Below are 19858 nucleotides of genomic sequence, written 5' to 3'. Positions count from 1 at the left end.
TTTTGTTCTAGTTGAGGAAGCCAAGCAGTGAATAAAGAGCACTGCCTAAGAGTTCGGTGGGCTGACTGTACCTCATTTTGACTGAGGAAGGTAAAGTTCCCATTAAAGTTTACTTGTAAATCACACTTTATGAGATTCTACCTAAGCTGCTGAAACATGGTGCGTAGTGTTTTTAAAAAAATGCTTAGTAGTGCTTATTTTTGATTTTCGTTTTGTAAAAGTCCTTAAAAGTGCTTTTTTCATTGAGTGTTTTTAAAAAGTGCTAAAATTTCCCTTTTCAAAAATGAGATTTTTTTCTTTACCATGTCGATTTTCGCCTCGTTTTGTGTGAAAGCATGCTTTTCACATTTTTCTATTCAACGTTTTCACAATTCATTCAATCACAATCTATTTCGGCTTACTGTCGTATGAAAACACCAATCGTTTTACATGTGTGGTGAAATAACTTGAGAATCCACATGTGCCTCTACTGAGCTGGGTTCAGTGAGATTCTTGCATTCTCGTGTACAACTCTGCTGCATTTTGCAATATACTCTCAATTTCAGGTTTCATTTTCCACCATCTGATATCAAACCGAGAAACCTCTTCATCTTTTTATTATGGCTAATATAATCAAGAATAGAGTTCTTTGTCAGAAACTGGTTATTTTATCATATATTTATCTGGTAATTTTACTCATGTAAAGTTTTTGAAAATTATTTTGCATTTTGTATATAGTGCTTAAAATATTTTTTGAGGTGCTTAAAAAGTGCTTACTTTCTGGAAAGATTTGGCTACACACCCTGTTAAAATACTCAAATGGTATTGATTTTTCATAGTAGTGTAATTTAAATTTTTCTAATTGAAACTCAACAGGGCCATCTTAATAGCATGTATGATCCCTGGACGCAGATGCTGTATAACATATCATATTGTTTGAAATCGAACTAAAAATCTTCACATACATGAAATAAAGCATTTTTAAAATATGCAATAATTTTAACAAATTTAAACACATTTTGATTACCTTAAAAACTTAATGAACATAAATTAAAGCATTTTTAGACTATGCATAAATTTTGTTTTTAAAAGTTATTTTAATCAGTTGCAATCTTCAAATAATAAAATAATTTTCAAAACCATTGAAGCTTATTAAAATAGTTAAATTTAAGAAAATCATAAAGGTATAACAAATCAGGAAAAAAAAATCAAATGATCTGAAATAGTTTGCCAAACTTAACAGTTATTAAAACATCTTTCAATACACATCTGCCATTACCAGTTTAAAAGCTACTGTAACATAGTGCTGTGTAATTCTAAACTCTTTCAATTATTACTTTATTTAACTAAATTTAAATATGTACTAGACAGAGTTGGTGGTGGTCAAGCATTTTGAGTAACATTATGACTTTACATAAAACTTGGTCACATTAATTTATTTTACAAGTGTGTATGAGCCTTGCAGGCCTCAAATTGAACTAAATGAGAGTAAACTAGTTTATATAGTTATCTGTATATATATTATAAAAATCTAAAATATTTCATTATTAATCGAGGATTTGAATGTGCATGCTGAAATGAAAACAAACGTGATCATGACAAATCTGGAAAGAAGTTTGGACATGGATTTGACTAGGGATGATTTTATTTTCAAATTTGAATGTTTCGAGGAATGTATGAAATTTCAAGTTCAGTTCAATGTCAAAAGAGCGTCTCTGATTTTTAGTTTTGAGCCTTGTCTTTTATCATTCCATGAGGTAAGTAAAAATATAAAAGGTTTAAAGTATTTATTATGAATTTCTTTTAATGTGGTTCTTACTTGAAAAGACGCCCGATGGCTGAGTCATAGCGCTCCACGCTCCCGTGCCGCAGGTCCTGGGTTCGATCCTCAGTTCGGGCAAGGTGGACATTCTGGACAATGCTGCGCTCCCAACTCTATGGCAATATTTCGGCCCATTTCTCTTCCAGCAGGATAACGGCTCCATTAACACATCAAGGCTTGCAGAGACGTGGCTTGACAAAATAGGTGTTCAAAAACTGAACTAGCCTTCTCAGAGCCGCAAAGAGCACCTTTGGGACGAATTAGAATGAAGTTTTATAAAAGCGGTATGTTTAGAGTTTTGGTCCTGTAAAGTGCCCTTTTTCTATCCCTTTTTTTAACATTTGGTCCTGTAAAGTACCCTTTTTCATTTTGGTTCCTTTTCTATCCCATTTTTTAACATTTGGTCCTGTAAAGCAGTGGTTCTTAACCTTTTTAAGCCGCGACCCAAATTTGAAAAATATGTTCATGTCGCGACCCTAAAAAAAGTCGAAATTTTTTCATTGCTTTATTTTAGATCGTATTTTTAAAAAATCTTCAATCTTACGATGATGATTTATTTTAACTTACAAATTTTTTATTTATTTTTTTAATAATAAAGATAAACAAAAGTACTTCTCAATCCAAGGAAAATTTAATTACTAATCAAGTGTTTTTAATAATTTTTATTGATCAAATTAAAATATATTTATAACTTTTTGAAAATAATTGACATTTTAACTTATTCCTAAAAAAAAGAAATATCAATACATATGTTAAGTCTTTTAAATGCAAGTCATACAGTTTTAATGAGAAACTTGTGCTTGAATACATTTTGAAAGATCTTCAAACCTCGGTTGAATGCTTGTCAAGGAGCACCTTATATCTATTTCAGGATTTAACTTGTTCCGGTAATTGTTTTTGATTACACACAGAGCCAAAAAACCAGCCTCACACATATATGTTGTTGAAAAGGGCAATAATACTTTTAGGGCTTCTTTAACAATTATTGGCTTTTCGGTTTTTAATTTTAACCAGAAAGCACATAAAGATTCAGTGTTTTTGTAGAAATTGTATTGAAGTGCTTGGTCACTTTGTATTTCTATTAATTGTTCTTGAAATTGATTAATATTATCAAATTCCTCATGCAAATCACTTACATCAAAATTAAATGGCATTCGAACCCAATTATATTTGAAAACATCGTCTGCAGGGAAATATCGATCAAAGTCTGCTATTAGTTTTTCTAAATGATTAATAATAATTTTCTGTATTTCAAAATCTGTGATATCAATATTATTGTCTTCAACAAGTAAATTAAGATTTGGGAATGAAGCAAGTTTCTTTACTTCAACCTTATTTCTCCATAATTTGAGTTTATTTTTAAAACATGTAATTTTTTCAGTTAATTCAATAATAGTATGATTACGTCCTTCCATGGACGTATTTAGATTATTTATTTCAAATAAAATATCTGACAAATAAGCAACTTGAGTAATCCACTTCAACTCGGAGAATTTAGATGCTAATGGGTGTTTCTTTTCTCTCAAAAATAATTCGACTTCTGTCCGTATTAATAATACTCTTTGAACAACTTTGCCCCGGGACAGCCATCTAACTTCAGAATAATATAATAAATGTTCGTATTCTGCACCAGATTCGAAACACAGTTCGCGGAAAATTCTACAGTTAAGAGCTCTTGATTTGATGAAATTGACTACCGCAACAATTTCATCCAAAACAATACACAATTTGGGTGATAATTTTTTTGAAGCAAGATTTTGTCTATGTAACAAACAATGAATCGATATAATTTGTGGATTCATTTGTTTTGCTCTTGTCGAAAATCCCTTTTGAAATGCTGTCATGGCAGCTGCACCGTTGGTGCAGATTCTGAAACACTGATTCCAATTTAATCCTTCTTCTTTAAAAAACGAATCGACCATAAGAAAAATATCTTCACCTCTAGTTGTTGGTGACATTGGTTTGCAAAATAAAATGTCCACCTGTATAGCAGTTAAACCTGGATACCGCACCTAAACCATGAGTTGAGCATCTTTACTTACATCTGTTGTTTCATCCAGTTGAATACTAAGTAAACCAGCAATTTTTATAGCAGAAATAAGTTGATTCTTAATATCAAATGACATATCATTAATTCGTAAACGAATTGTATCATTTGATAATGATATCTTTGAACTTTCATCTCCGCACATGATACGTGCCATATCAATGGCAGCAGGTTTTATAAGTTTTTCAGCAATATTATGGGATTTCTTTTGTCTTGCAATATGCCAAGCCACATGAAAAGAAGCAAGGATAGCTTGTTTGGCAGAATTTATAAAACCACTACTACTTGGTGCATCCAAACGCTGTCTTTTTAAATTTGTCAATTTGGTATTAATCTAACACAAAATTGTACAAAAATACATTCTAACTTTTTCTTTTTGGTGGTAAAATTTTACATGATTAAATCATAGTAGCATTATCAAATTCTAACTCACCCTATAAAAATATGTTTACAATGAGTTGTGGTGGTCCAAATGTTAATTCATTATAGTTTTATAAAGATGACCAGTCTTCTAGCTGTATGAAAGATGTTGTTGATTGACATTGGTTTGTACAGTTCACAAAAAGTTTATAGTAATAAAACTAAATTTTAATTAGTAATATAACTTAATTTTTATGTGCCTTTTTATGTTTATTTTTGAAAAAATTTTAATCGTTTTAATACAAAAGCATGATTTTCAGCCTTAATTATCAAATTTTTGAAGATCTTAATTAGTTGCAAGTCTGTGTTCATTCATTACTTTTATTTAGGTATATCTCTGTTGTTTGTATACTTAAAAATATATTTTAAGTGCTTGAAAGTACTTGAAAGGTGCTTATTTTTTGTTGATAGATTTGGCTACGCACCCTGTCACTATATACATAACTGCAGATTTTTACGCAGTTTCTATAGAATTTTAAATGCATTTAAATTTGTAGTAAAGTTTATGCTTTTTATTACTTTCTTGAATTTTTAAATTTTATTTAAAATGATTTGGACCACCACTACATATTAAAGGATTAATATTTATAAAAGTGGATGAAAATTAATACAATGTTAGTAGTATATAGGGGGGGCTACAGGACACTTTTGCCCTTCCCTATATACTACTATTAATTTCCTATTTTTAATATTAAAAAAATTTAAAATAGACCAATATTTTACATTTTTATATGAAATATCAGTATATTTAAAAATTCTTATTTTTATATTAATAATTTTTATTTTATTAAAAATCCTGTACCTTATTTAAAATATCGTTTTTTATTTTACATGTAATTCATAATCGTAATATTTATTTTTACCTTTAAAATCAAAAATATATTTTCCACTATTAATTTTTCTTATAGCTTTATCAGATAATTCACCATGACATTTCGAGAGATAAAAATCTTTCTCATCATTGTCTACTTCTAATCTAGCTATAATAGAGTCACCGTATTTTGTATTTATTTTTCTCAATGATATTAAATTATATTTACCTATCTCGAGTTCATTTAATTTATATGTTTCAGGAAATCGTTTGAGGTCATTAAATTCTTCCATTTATTTAAGAACATTTTTTGTAATATAATTTTATTATCTATATCTAAAAAATAATAGGGCTATAAAGTTAAGTATATGACTTTATGACATAATAACATTATGACATACTATAAAGTTAAGTATGTCATAAAGTTTAACTGACGTTTTCTAGAACTAGGATTTGATCACAAGAGTCTACTACTAAGTCTAATAATTTTTACTATTAGAAAATTATGGTAATTTTTATTATTAGAAAAAATAGCAAAATGGCCTACCGGATTGATGTACTGAGACTCCGATTCCTACAGCTGTTTACGAATTCCGGAACCAGAGTCCCAGTACACCAACCCAGCCTACGTGGCCGACACTGTTATAACATTACATATACATTATTAATACATTATTAATACATAAACAATATTAACACATAAACAATACAAACAACATTAACACATAAACAATACAAACAACATTAATACATAAAAACATCCAGGACATGGAGCCACAAGTCTCCGCCCACCTCGATGACGCTCTGTGGGATGTTTTATATGGCTTTATAATGATCCCCCCTATTGACGCTTAACGCAAATAACACTCCTGCTACTCACGAAAGCTTCTGGGGATCGAACCAACGAACTACGTGATGCTAAGCTTAGACTTAACCACAGAGCTACGGGGCCCCAGACTGAAGAAGAGCTTTTATTATTTTAACAAGAGAAAATGTAAAACTTTTTGATTTCCTTTGAAACAGTGGTGTCATCTAGTAGTATAAGAAAGACTGACATTAAATTAATCTTATTATCTATATCTATTTATAATCTCTAATTTCATATGTTATTTTTTAATTATTAATATAAAATTTTACCAGTAATATTACCAGTAATTTACCAGTAAATATCTTATGTAAATAAATGGAATCAGTTTATACAAAGATATTTGAACAAATTAAGAATAAAAAAATAAGTTACGATTCAGAAGAAGATGAATTTTTTTATGATACGAAATTCTTTGATATTTTTTTAAAACAGAGATACAATTCGAGAATTAGTTTTTTTAAAAAGTTAAAAAGAAAATTGAACTTGATTTTTACAGTTGAAGCAGATGAAATGTTTTTAAAATTTTTAGATTATATGTATTTTAAAAAGAGTTTAAATTATAAATATTTTATGAAAAAGATATGTGAATATTATAATATTTCTAACAATATTAAGTTAGGTAGTCCTAAAAAACAAAACATTTATGATGAAATTTGGAATTCGTTTCTTAAAGAGACAGAAAAGTATTTATAAAAACTCCATTTAATAAATGGAAGATAAATTTTGTTGCGATTGTAAGACTTTGAAATCAGCTGACGAATTTTACAAATTTAGAAAATATTTATTTAAAAGATGTATAGATTGTGATCTTAAAAGAAAATATATATATTATGAATGCGATTGTGGCAAAAATTATACTTATTCACATAAACAAAGACATTTTAGAAGTAATTTTCATATAAAACGTATGAACTCCTTTTTATAAAAGTATTTATAAATTTTCTTCCTTATAAATGAGTAACATGACAAAGGAGTTCAAACACTTGAGTAATGTACTCTCAACTTTCAGTATTAAAAAACTAAGAGAATTGATAACTAAACTTAAAATTCCTGTCCTGACTGATAAGAGATTAAAATCAAATATTATTGAATCAGTAGTTTCTTATATCAAAAGTACAGGAAATTATAAATCTATTTTATCAGATTATTTAGGATTGGATGCTTCGTATTATATGGAAAACAAAACTAAACTATTTAATAAATATCCTAAGTATAGAAATGAATTAAAAAAAGTTTTTGATTCTTATAATTTAAAATATAAAGATGGTCAATTTATACCAAAAGTAGAAAAAAATATTTTAACTGAAACTAATTTAAATGCTTTGTATAGGCCTCAAAAAATAAAAGATAAGGTAAAAATAGAGGTAAATCTTAAAAATTTCTTTAAACCAGATTATAAAATTATTGAATTCAGAGGTCAATATATTGAAAAATATAAAGTTTATAGAAAACAATATAGAGTGGTAGGATCTAAAATTTTACCTGAACAATACTATAATATTTTAAGAAATGTATTTAAAAGGGCTATTGGAAATATTATAGGAAAAGTAGATGTAATTATACATAATCCTAAATTAAATGTACCTTTTCATGATAAAATGATGTCAACTAAAACTGCTTTTAATGAATACATTTATAAATTATCCAACCAAATTGAATATAAAGAAATCGATATAACAGAGTGTATATTTGATTTTAATGTCATCGAATTACCTCATGGTGGTAGACACAAGGCTTTAAAAATGTATTCTGAAACAGATCCAGCAAAAAAGAAAAGTATTTGTCAAATAAAAAATGATGATAATATATGTTTGGCTAGATCAATTGTAACAGCTTTAGCTATCCAAAATCCTGAACTGTTAAGTGATAAATTATGTACTGAAAAATTATCAAGTAATGAAATAATTTATATTAAAAAAGGTCGTGTTTTACAAAAAACATTAGCTATAAAATTACATGATATATGTAAAATTCCTTTAGAAGTGTGTAGTTTAGAAGAAGTTAAAATATTTGAAAAATGTTTAGACATTCAGATCAATATAGTTTGTAGAGAAAATGGTAATGAAATTATATATAATGGTGATTATAAATCAACATGTATTTTTATATATAAGAATAGAAATCATTTCGATGTCATTACATCAATGACAGGATTTTTAGGTAAGAATAATTATTGTAATTATTGTAAAGTGGGTTATAAACGTTCAAATCAACATAAATGCCCTTTAAAATGTGATAGGTGTTTTGTTAAAGAATCTAATTGTAAAGGAGAGGAAATATTTTGTAAAAAATGTAATCGGAAATTCTTAGGAGAAAACTGTTTTGATAATCATAACAAGAAAAATTCAGAAGGTTTTACTGTTTGCAAATTACTATGGAAATGTCTAAAATGTAAAAGAAATATTAATAGAGAGGACAGAGACCCTGATGATCATATATGTGGTGAATATCGTTGTAATAATTGTTGGAAATGGGTTATAAAAGGTCATGAGTGTTTCATGAAATATGAAAAAAGTAAAGGAGGTGTATGTGAAAATAATTGTGTAAAAAATAAATGTAATAAAAAAAGATGGTGTAAAAAATGTAAATATGATTATACAGAAAAATACTTATTTTTTGATGTTGAAACCCAACAAGATACAGGAATTCATGAAGTGAATCTAGTTATATGTCATGATTTTCATGGAAACGAAACAGAATTTAAAAATGAAAACGATTTTTGTGAATGGTTATTTAGTGAGGAACACGAAGAATATACAGTTATAGCTCATTATGGAAAAGGATTTGATTTTCAATTTTTAGCTAAGTATTGTTTTAAAAAACATATAAAAATATTCACAATTTATCAAGGAAATAAGTTAGCATATATGAAAGCTAATGAGTATGATATAAAGTTTATTGATTCTATTAATTTTACAATGTGTCCACTTAAAAAATTTCCTAAAACATTTGGTTTAAATGAACTGGCCAAGGGTTATTTTCCTCATTTATTCAACAAACAAAAGAATCAAAATTATATTGGTAAATATCCAGATAAATATTACTATGGATATAATTATATGGTTAATGAAGACAGGAAAAAATTTGATAAATGGTATGATTCCATTAAACATGAAACCTTTGATTTCCAAAAGGAATTTATAAAATACTGTAGATCTGATGTAGATATTTTAAGAAAAGGTTGTTTAGAATTAAGAAGATTATTCTTAGAAACTGTGAATGTAGATCCGTTTAAATATGTAACTTTAGCTGGTCTATGTATGGCTATTTACAGAGATAAATTCTTGAAAGAAAACACAATAGCTATTGATGAAATTGTCATTCAAAAAGATCAGTACAGTAAAAAATCAATAGCTTGGTTAGATTACATATCAAAAAAGGAAAATATTAATATACGCCATGCTTTGAATGGAGGAGAGAAAAAATTACAATTAGGTGAAAAATGTTATAAGGTAGATGGATTTTATAAAAATACAGTATTTCAATTTAATGGATGTTTCTGGCATGGATGTAACAAATGTTTCACTAGAACACAAGTAAACACTGTTAATCAATTGCTCATGGAAGATTTATATAAACGAACTAAGAAGATCAATAAAAATATAATTGAAGCGGGTTATGAATTGGTAAATATCTGGGAGTGTGATTTTGATAATAATAAGGATATGAAAAATTACATGAAAAAAGAATGGAAGAGAGATTTTGTAGAACCTTTAAATCCTAGAGATGCTTTTTATGGTGGAAGATGTGAACCTACCAAATTAAAATATGAAATGAAAAGTAATGAAAAAGGTAGATATATTGACGTATGTTCTTTATATCCTACTGTAAATTATTTTGATAACTATCCAGAAGGTCATCCAATCAAAATATTTAATCCTAAAAAATACGATGAAAATTGGTATGGATTAATAAAATGTAAAGTACTTCCACCTAGAAAATTATATCATCCAGTATTACCTTATAAAGAAGAAAAATTAATATTTTCATTATGTAGAACTTGTTCTGAAACAATAAAATGTAATCATTTCAAAACCACTTTAGAAAAAAAGAAATGTGAAATTTGTCACGAGATAAGAAATTCAGAATGTAAACACGATGATAGCGATAGATGTATAATCGGAACTTGGACTACTGAAGAGATCAGATTAGCTATTAAAAAAGGATATAAAATATTGAATATTTATGAAGTGTGGCACTTCGAAAATAAAACGAATGAACTGTTTAAAGAATACGTCAAGACGTTTTTAAAAATAAAATTAGAAAACTGTGATAAATGGAAAAATAATTTTAAAAATGAAGAAGAATATAGAAAAGTAGTTAAGGAAAAATTAAGTATTAATTTAGATAAAATTGAAGAAAATCCAGGTTTGAGATTCATAGCTAAAATATGTTTAAATTCTTTATGGGGTAAGTTTGGTCAAAGAAATAATATGAAACAAACTGAATATGTGATGGAAATTGAAGATTTTTATAGAATTATTCTAAATGATACTATTAAAGATTTGAATATGAATTTTTTAAACGACGATTGTGTGGAAATGAGTTATAAAATGAAAGATAAATTTGAAAAAAATAACTTCAATACTAATATATATATAGCTGCTTTTACAACTAGTTCTGCCAGAATTAGATTATATGAAATGTTAGATAAATTAGGAGATAAAGTACTTTATTATGATACAGATAGTATAGTATATATAGACGACGGAACCAATAAAATTGAAACAGGATGTATGTTAGGAGAATGGACTGATGAATTGGGAAATGATAAATATATTACATCTTGGATAGCTGGAGCCTCTAAAGATTATGGGTATAAATTAAATGATAAATCTGTACATGGAAAAGTAAAAGGATTTAAAATGTCTTATCAGAGTGAAACCATATTAGACTTTGATAATAGGACTAAAATAATAACAGGTGAAACAGATTGTTTAGATGTAGAAATCAATCAGTTTAAAATCGAAAAAGATAGAAATATTTCAAGTATTAAAACAAATAAACGTTATACCTTTGGATACGATAAACGTAGACTTTTAGATAATTATGATACTGTACCTTTTGGCTTTTAAAAATGATTCCTAAATTAGTATAATATTTTTTTCATCTATCCAACTATTAAATTCTTCAGGGTAACCTAGCCATTTTACGAATAACTTATTATCTTTTCTTTTTATTACTTTTTCAATCTTATATGTTTCATTTTTCTTATTATATTTTACTAATTCTTTTTCATAATAAGTTCCTTTAATTTCTTCACCATTTAAATCTTTCACTCTATAAGTTATAGGATCTGTTTTCAATATTTCAGATATTATAAAAATTTCTTCTGTAAATGTAGGATGATAACCTCTGGTAAATGTTTCTTTATATTTTGAAATTCTAACTTTATCGCCTATTTTAAACTTTGGTTTCTTTATTTCTTTTTTAGAAAATAAATTATTGTATACGATACTTTCATTTTCTGTCCGACTGGCTTGTGAGGGTGTCATTTTAATAGATCGATGATAAGAATTATTATAATTATAAACTAATTTATCTATTACTTCTAAGTATTTATTTGTATTATTTGCTGCCATATATTTTCTTATTTTTCCATTAATTGTTCGATTAAATCTTTCAACAATAGAACATTTTATTTCAACATTTTCAGTAGTAAACCAATGAATATTATTATCTTTGAATAATTTTTGAGTATCTTTATTAATAAATTCCGTACCTTTATCCGTTTGTAGTTTCTCTGGAATTCGTTCTTTAAATATTAACTTGAAAGCATTTGATACTTCTTCGCCTGTTTTTCTTTTTATTGGAATAACCCAAGCATATTTACTAAACATATCAATAACTGTTAAAATATAATTAACTCCACTATTATATTTACTAAATGGTTTTATAAATAATAAATCGGCTTGCCATTGATCATCAATATGTGAAACGTAACATCTCCTTCTTCTAAATTTACGAATAATTGGTTTATATCTAGTATAAACATCTTGTTCATGTAAAAAATCTGTAATTTGTTTTTGAGATAAACCTGTTTTTCTTTTTAATTCATTGATACCACAATAACCTTTTTCGGGATCATAATAAACTGCTTTTATGACCCCGTTTTCTTTAAAAAAGTACTTTTTTTAGATCCACAAACTTCACATATACCTTTCCTCATCAATCTTCCATTTTTAGAAGTTTCTTCATAAACATCTTTAGTATTAGTAAAATTTTTACATTTTAAACAATAAATCATACCCATACCGAATGTTCTTTTGGCTTTGATAATAGGTTTAACAACTGCTCTATCTAGCCTTTCCCTGATTGTAGGATTTGGAATTGTATTTAACTCTTCTATCATATTTTTATCACATACATCATTTCTAGTTTTAGTATCTTTATTTTTAAGGTAACAAACATCATGTTTATATGCTATTTCATCTACTCTGTTAATGGGCTTACTCCATTCTTTATATGTTAAATCATCGTTTAATCTTTTCTTTCCATGTAATAATTGTGTTCCAGGTCCTGTAAATTGATGTCCTGGTAAATGCATTTCAAAGGGTAAATTATTAATTGTTGAATTGATAAAGCCAGATCCTTTTTGACCACATTCTTTACAACAAAATTTGAACTTTCCGTCTTTACTTAATTTTCCAACTTTGAATATATTACTTTTACACGTCATTTATAGGCAATAAAAAATTATATGTATTTATAGCCATTCAATTGAGTTTTTTTAACGTATTTCTCTAAAGGAAAATATTTCAAACTTTGAATAAATTCAGCCTCTTTTTTATGAATTTCTTCTTCAGTTAATGTATTAGCTTTAAACAAATTCAGTAGTTGTTTATAAAATTTGTAAGTATATTTATATTCTTCTTTTCTTTCGGATATATTTAAAGATCTGTCAACCACTTCAATCACACCAGCTCCTAAACTCAAAGCTGATAAAGGGATTAAAATAAAACCAGATAAGCCAGACGCACTAAATAAAAACTTACTCATAGATAGTGCGATACTAATCTTTTGATAGAAATTATAACTTTTTCTGTGAATAAAAATTCTTTTCTCTAAATATTCTTCCATTTATATATACATAAATTCTTTATTTCGGTACCTCATATTAGGATTGACTAAATCTAAAACTAAAAAATCATATGGTTTTTTGATACAGTTCTTATACATTTTATTAAATTCTTCTTTTGTTAATTGACCATCTATTTCTCGTATTATTTGTTTAATTTCTTTTTGTTTCATATCGAAAAATATAAAATAATAGCTGTTACTTCTGATGGTTATAGGTATTTTATAATAGTACTGACTTATATAGATAAGGGATGTATTTTTCTTTCTTCCTCTTATAAAAAATTCTTCTATAGATTGTTGATCTTTTTCACATATACAATCATCAAATACAACTAAATTCATATAGGAAGGATCCAAGTCATCTACGGTAATAAAATCATCTAGTTTGGAAGAAAACAAAACTTGATCTTTTTTAAATTTTTTATATTCTTTCAAAACTTCTTTTTTATTCTTTAAACCTTTACATTTTTGAATATCTTCTAATTCTACATCTGTAAATTGAATGTATTTTTCTTGTAATTTTTCATACTTAGATTCAAATATGTCTTTTGCACACATGTAAAGTCTATCAAAGTGTAAATAGTCATAAATTAAATTGATTAATAAGTTCGATTTTCCACTGTTGGAAGCACCATTTATGATTAATCTAAAGGGATGTATAGGCAATAGAGGATGTTGATTTGGATCTTTAAATTCATCCGGTTTATTATAGTCTTTAATTACAATTTTAGAATACATTTATTAATTAAAAAATAATCTACTGCGAGTAAAAAATAATCTACTACGAGTAAAAACTATTATTAAAATAAAAATATTTTTTTTTAAATAATTTATTCTTTTAATGGTTCATATAGCGGTACTCGTGTATTATGACAAATTTCCGCAAGAAGTATACAAACTATCTTTTCTTTGTTTGAATTATAAAATTCTTCTGGTAATATATTACTTTTATTTTTTATTAAAAGACAGAAATCTATTTTAGAAACAAATTCTATTACAAAGTCTTTATCAATATCTTGATATTGTATAATATAATCCCAATTTACATAATCTTGAAATTTTCTTATAAGGTTCATTGATAATTTTTGATATCTAGATACAACATTCATATTTAAACGGTCAGAATAATTTTCTATAAATCTTAAATCCAATTTTTGGAATCTTGATATTTCATACCAAGTCACTTTATCTAAATGTCTCTCAATAAAACGGATAGATAAGGTTTGGTATCTACATATTTTTTCCCAATCTACATCAGAGGCATGTTTTTCAATAAAAGGTTCATTGAGTTTTTGATATTGAGAAATAATATACCAATCATTTGGCTGTACATATCGTTCGATTAAAACTTCAGATAATTCAGAAAATTGAAACACATATTCCCATTTTAAATAATCTGCTAAACTTATAATTACATCTTCTGAAAGTTTCTTTCTAGAAAAGTCGTTCCAATTAATTTCATTGGCCATTTATTAAGAAGAAAAATTTATCTTTTCAATATGTAAATAAGGCTTTAATTTACAGCCTCCTCCTGTTAGCACTGATAATGTTAAAACTTCATTTAACTTTCCATACGCAAACATAGTTATTGAATCTTCATTAACATTTATCTCTTTATCAAGAAGTACTTCTTTCACTTTTTCTAAGCGTATTTTTGGATTTTCATTCATTTTGTCACAGGCTAAAAAAATTGTAATTTTCATATACATGTTTTGTGATAATTTTAAGTTTGAATCTAAAAGTTTTGAAGTAGTTTCGTTGAATTCAAAAGTCTTGTAACCCACACCTGTAAACTGAACAAGTCTATCTGTGGTAGCGCAAAAAGTTTTATTATCAACGTAATATTTATTAGCAACGTCAGTATCATTTATGGGCCATTTTACACTCGATATTCTTTCGTTGTGAGCATAATAACTTCTATTAATTTTATCCCACAGTATACAATAATAATCAAGATGTTTTTTGGTAACCACATCGCCTTCTTTTTCAGGTTCTTTTACATTCGATATGATTTTATTTTTAGCATCAAAATTATTTTCATCATGTATTAAACTTTTGTCTTTTAATTCATCGACATATTTTTTAGTTGAAGCATCATTGTCCTCTAGAGGAGTAGCTATATTTCTAATACATTTATTTTTAGCATTAAAATAACCGTTATTACGAATCAAACACTTATTTTTTAAATCTTCTACATATTTTTTAGTTGAAGAATCATTATCTTCCTGAGGATGTAAAACATTTTTTAATAGTTTACTTTCCATATCATAATTACCATCATTCGTTAATTTAAATCCTACACCTGGTGGTCCTAAAGGTCCTTCTTTTATTTCATTGTCGTAAAGTGGATAATAAGCAGCCATTTATTAAAATAGAAAAAATCCTTTATGTTTTCAGAGTTTTAATCATTTTTATATCCTAAGTTGACATATTCAAGGAGCATTTGTTTCTTTCTTTCAAAATAAAGTAAAAAACATAATTTTTAGTAGTATTATTTCTCAATCTCCAATTGAATTCAATCATTAAATTACTTAAGTTCGTATAATTTTCATGGTTTGCCAAGTTGAAACAAATTATAGGATACTTACTGAAATTTGAATAGTTTATCATACAACCTGTTTCAGAATTTATATTATTCATTCCTGATTCTAGAAGAGCATAATATAATCGATTATAATCATTTTTATTAAAGTCCATCATATAACTTACAGTAGGAACTTTAATGTTATTAATCATTAACCAACATTCTATCATATCCAAGTGATCAAACATCATATTATTTTGATTCATGTTTTCATTTCTTTCATCATATTGAGGAATGACATATAAACTCAAAACTTCATCAGATGTAGCAGGAATAGAATAAGACCCACTGGAATTTTTATAAAATACATTTGATTTGATAATGTTATAATGATCCCAATTTATTTCTATAGGAGTATTTGATAATTTTAATTCATTGAATTTTACAGATGCGGAATTTTTAAATCTAACATAAGGTAACCAAAGTGATAAATCTTCAACAAGAACCTTAAAATCTGGATTTTGAATATCTGTATACAACATATTTTTACTATCATTTCTCTGAATTTCTATTTTAACTTGGAAACCTGTCATTACTTTTTTATATTCGTTAAAGAAATCAAATATATACTTTAAAGGAATCCATATTTTTACTGTTTGACTATTTTTAGTAAATTTACATCTTTTTGAAAATCCTTCATTAAAACTTTCATTTAGTTTAAGGTTTTTAAAAAAATCAGTTATTTTGGTAGTATCTATCAGATTTCCATTATATTTGAAATTGTTTCTATCTACAGAATCAGTTGTATCTACATAAAAGAACATGTTAGTAGCTTCCGATGTTGAATAATCAGGGGTGAAGTGTATCATCCCTAATACTTGATTCATAATGGCTTTATAATTTATAGTGGATTCAACTTCAGTATTTCCTATAGTCAACCTGTTTGAATTTATGAGACCTCCTCCATTCACTAGAGTAACATTTTCATTACTTATTACACCTCCATCTCCTTTTACAATTTTTAATTCTTGTTGCAGATATCCCGCAGAATATAAAATATTAGCATTTGTATCATTGATAAAGAAATTATATGTAGCATTTTCATGAATATTATTTCTATTTTCACTTTTTAATTCTCTATATTCAAAACTTTCAACGTCGTTATTATAATAATAACTAGTGTCTTTCAAATCGTAAATTTTATCCATTTATTTAGGAATAAAAAATTTCAATCCAGTACCATGTTTTTTATTTTTAGAAAATATTTCATTCAATTTTTCTCTCACAAATTCCTTAGATTTATCTTCTACAATAGGACTTATAAAGTCTGAAAAGAAGCCTCTTCCTTGTATTTTTTTACTCTTTCTGTACAATCTTTGTTTATTCATTTATTTAGCAATAAATTTGTACTGTACTTCTTGTTTATTTAAATCAATTAGTTCACCTCTATGATTTGTAATTCTCATTCTAATTCGATTAATAGAATCAGATTTAACCGGAAAAAATATTAGTTTATCAAATTCTTTAGCATATAAACTTTCAGGAGGATTTGATGATGTAAAAGAATAAATAACTTGAGATTGAAACTGATTTATATAAGCACCATCCACTATATCACAGTGAATATAAATATTATCATTACCATTAGCTATATCCGCAATAAATTTACCTTCTTGCTCTTCCTCTTCATATATTTTAGGTTCAAAGCCTAAAATTTTGTACAATTCACTTTTAGATAAATCAATTTTATAATTCTTCTCGAGTTTAATACTAAACCTTTGTCTTTCTTCTATTATTCCAAATAATATAGGTGAATCATTTCCAAAATATTTTACCATATAACGATTCAAACCTCTTATATTGTAATGACCATGAGGAATAATGAAATCTGTCCATTTGACTCCATCAAAATATGAAAATTTATTGTTTTTCTCCGTAATATTATTCCATGAAATATACATTGAAAAAGACTGAAGAGCTATCTCTGTAAAATGAAAAGGTCTCGAATACTCAATGGTGAAATCTTCAGATTTATCTACGTTTTTCGAATCTAATATAATATACTTCATTTATAAAGAACAATTTTTTCATTTAAATTACTAGGTTCTTGAGTAAATGAATATAAAACTTCAATAGGTGATTTATTTTTATTTCTTTCAGTTATATATTTCATACAATAGAAACCACATCTTACAGAACTCGGAATTTGTAAAAAACTATCGTTATATCTAATTTCTTTTCCAGAAGTATTTAAATAACTTAGTATGTTTTGAGGAAGAAAATCATTTTTTATTATTCTATTGTTATATTTATATTCTCCAAAAGGATCAAAATATTCAACAAAATTATATTTTGGATCATTATAATAACAAACCCAATGAGTTCCAGGACCTGTAGATACATCTAAATTTATAATTCCGTTTTCAAATTTTCTTATCTTTTTAGGTAACATATCTATAGTAAATATACCTCTAAATCCTTTTTCATTTTTCATATTGTTTTCAATCATTTTGTTGGATATTCCCATGGCTGATAGACTCCCTTTCCACAAGTTTTTTTTTTTTTAACTGATCCAGAAATTTTGTCCAATACTTTTTTAGTACCCCAACCAGCTGCTCCACTAGCTGCTCCTAATGCTAAAGTAGAAAGTAAAGGTACTAAAAATGGTAAAAACCCTCCATTCTTTTTCAGTTGAGTCTTTGATATTTTAATTCTTTTACCTTTATCAATTTGGTTAATTTGTGTAGCTGTTAAATGTAAATCAAAATTGGGTGTTTTACTTTTATCTATTTGTAAACTAAGTTCTTCACCATTTTTATAAGCTGATTTCAATTTAGAAATCTGACTGTCGCTCAAGTATACTTTTTTTACAATATAATTACTCATTTATATACTAAGAAATTTTCCATAGTATTCCTTTACCTGATCGTTTGTCATAGTTCCCTCTCTTAAAAGTAAATCCAACAAATCTACAGTTTTATTATACAATTTTTTACTTTTAGAACCTTTACAAATTTTATCTGTCAGATCAACTAAGATATTCAGTTTATCTTCTAAACCTTTTCCTGTGTAATGTCTACCTTGTTTAATAGCTGATAAAGCTTCTAAATATCTTTTCATCATATTCATTTTATAATCAGCATTATCAATCCTTTTCTGATACTCATCTTTGTTGTTTGTTAAATTTCTATTTTTGGTTTCATTTCCTTTTTCTCTTTTAAATTGATCTCTTTTTGCTTTTGCCCTTTTAATAACTTCTTCAATATCTTCATCAGTTTTATTCCACATTATTGAAGGTAATTCAAATTCTAATTCTTCTAATAATTCTTTATCTAAATTTTTGTCTATATCTATTTTTAAAAACATACTTCCTACATCTTCAGTATAATCTTCCTCTGACTGATTCTCTATCTGAGGTAAAGATCTATAGGTCTCATTCATAGTGAAAGATAAATTATCAACAGCATCTTTTATACCTAGCAAGTTTTGTTGTCTAGAAGTTTCTAGTTTTTCCATTTGATGAAGTACAGGTTCGTGGAAATCGGCCAATGATTTTTGTATTCCTATATCTTCTTCTAATTTTATTTCATTATTTTTCCTAATTTCTGATTGTAGTTTAACTAATCTTAGATCATTTTTTAATTGCTCTAACAACTTTTTATTTCTCTCTTTTTCAATACTTTCCATTTATAGGTAGTAAAATGTTTCTTAATAAATGGATATAAGATTACAGTCATCCTAAACATTCAGGGATTTATTTTTCCTAGTCGTAAGATTGTAAGAGAGATAACATGTAAAATAAAAAACGATATTTTAAATAAGGTACAGGATTTTTGATAAAATAAAAATTATTAATATAAAAATAAGAATTTTTAAATATACTGATATTTCATATAAAAATGTAAAATATTGGTCTATTTTAAATTTTTTTAATATTAAAAATAGGAAATTAATAGTAGTATATAGGGAAGGGCAAAAGTGTCCTGTAGCCCCCCCTATATACTACTAATGTTATTTTTGAACTCTGAGCCAAATAAAACAGATATTTCTGCTGATAGTAGTAATAAAATTTTTATTTTACTACAACTGGAGAAAATCATTCTCAAGTTGGCAGGGACTATGTACATACTTTTCTGATTAAAAAAAGCAGCTTTTAAATAAACTTGTCATTTTTTTTTCCAAAAAAGTTCCTCTTATTTAAAAAAAAAATTGAGCCGTGATGGCTCAGAGGATAGAGCTTTCGCTTTCCAATGAAGTGAACCGGGTTCAAATCTCAGTGATGGCTCATCCATACAAATACCGCACCT

The 19858-nt window shown here is 26.6% G+C and overlaps 1 protein-coding gene across 2 annotated transcripts in view; it reads left to right on the top strand.

Annotated features, from left to right (window-relative positions):
- LOC147809897 (uncharacterized) overlaps positions 1-19858 on the top strand; it is a 31269-nt gene that overhangs the window by 3919 nt on the left and 7492 nt on the right. Inside the window, exons 2-3 of one of the 2 annotated variants that reach the window (XM_087164591.1) lie at positions 12-90; positions 1536-1736. In XM_087164591.1, coding sequence (XP_087020717.1) covers positions 1557-1736 — 180 coding nt within the window. In that variant the 5' untranslated portion in view covers positions 12-90; positions 1536-1556. Of the gene's footprint in view, positions 1-11; positions 160-1535; positions 1737-19858 lie in introns of both variants that reach the window. The other variant, XM_087164592.1, reaches the window with a different exon arrangement.

Source organism: Parasteatoda tepidariorum, chromosome 5 (assembly GCF_982258835.1).
Source record: "Parasteatoda tepidariorum strain Cologne lab strain chromosome 5, Ptep-v5.0, whole genome shotgun sequence".
NCBI lineage: Eukaryota > Metazoa > Arthropoda > Arachnida > Araneae > Theridiidae > Parasteatoda > Parasteatoda tepidariorum.
Note: the sequence above shows the minus strand (reverse complement) of the source record. Positions and strands in the feature narration are given on the sequence as shown.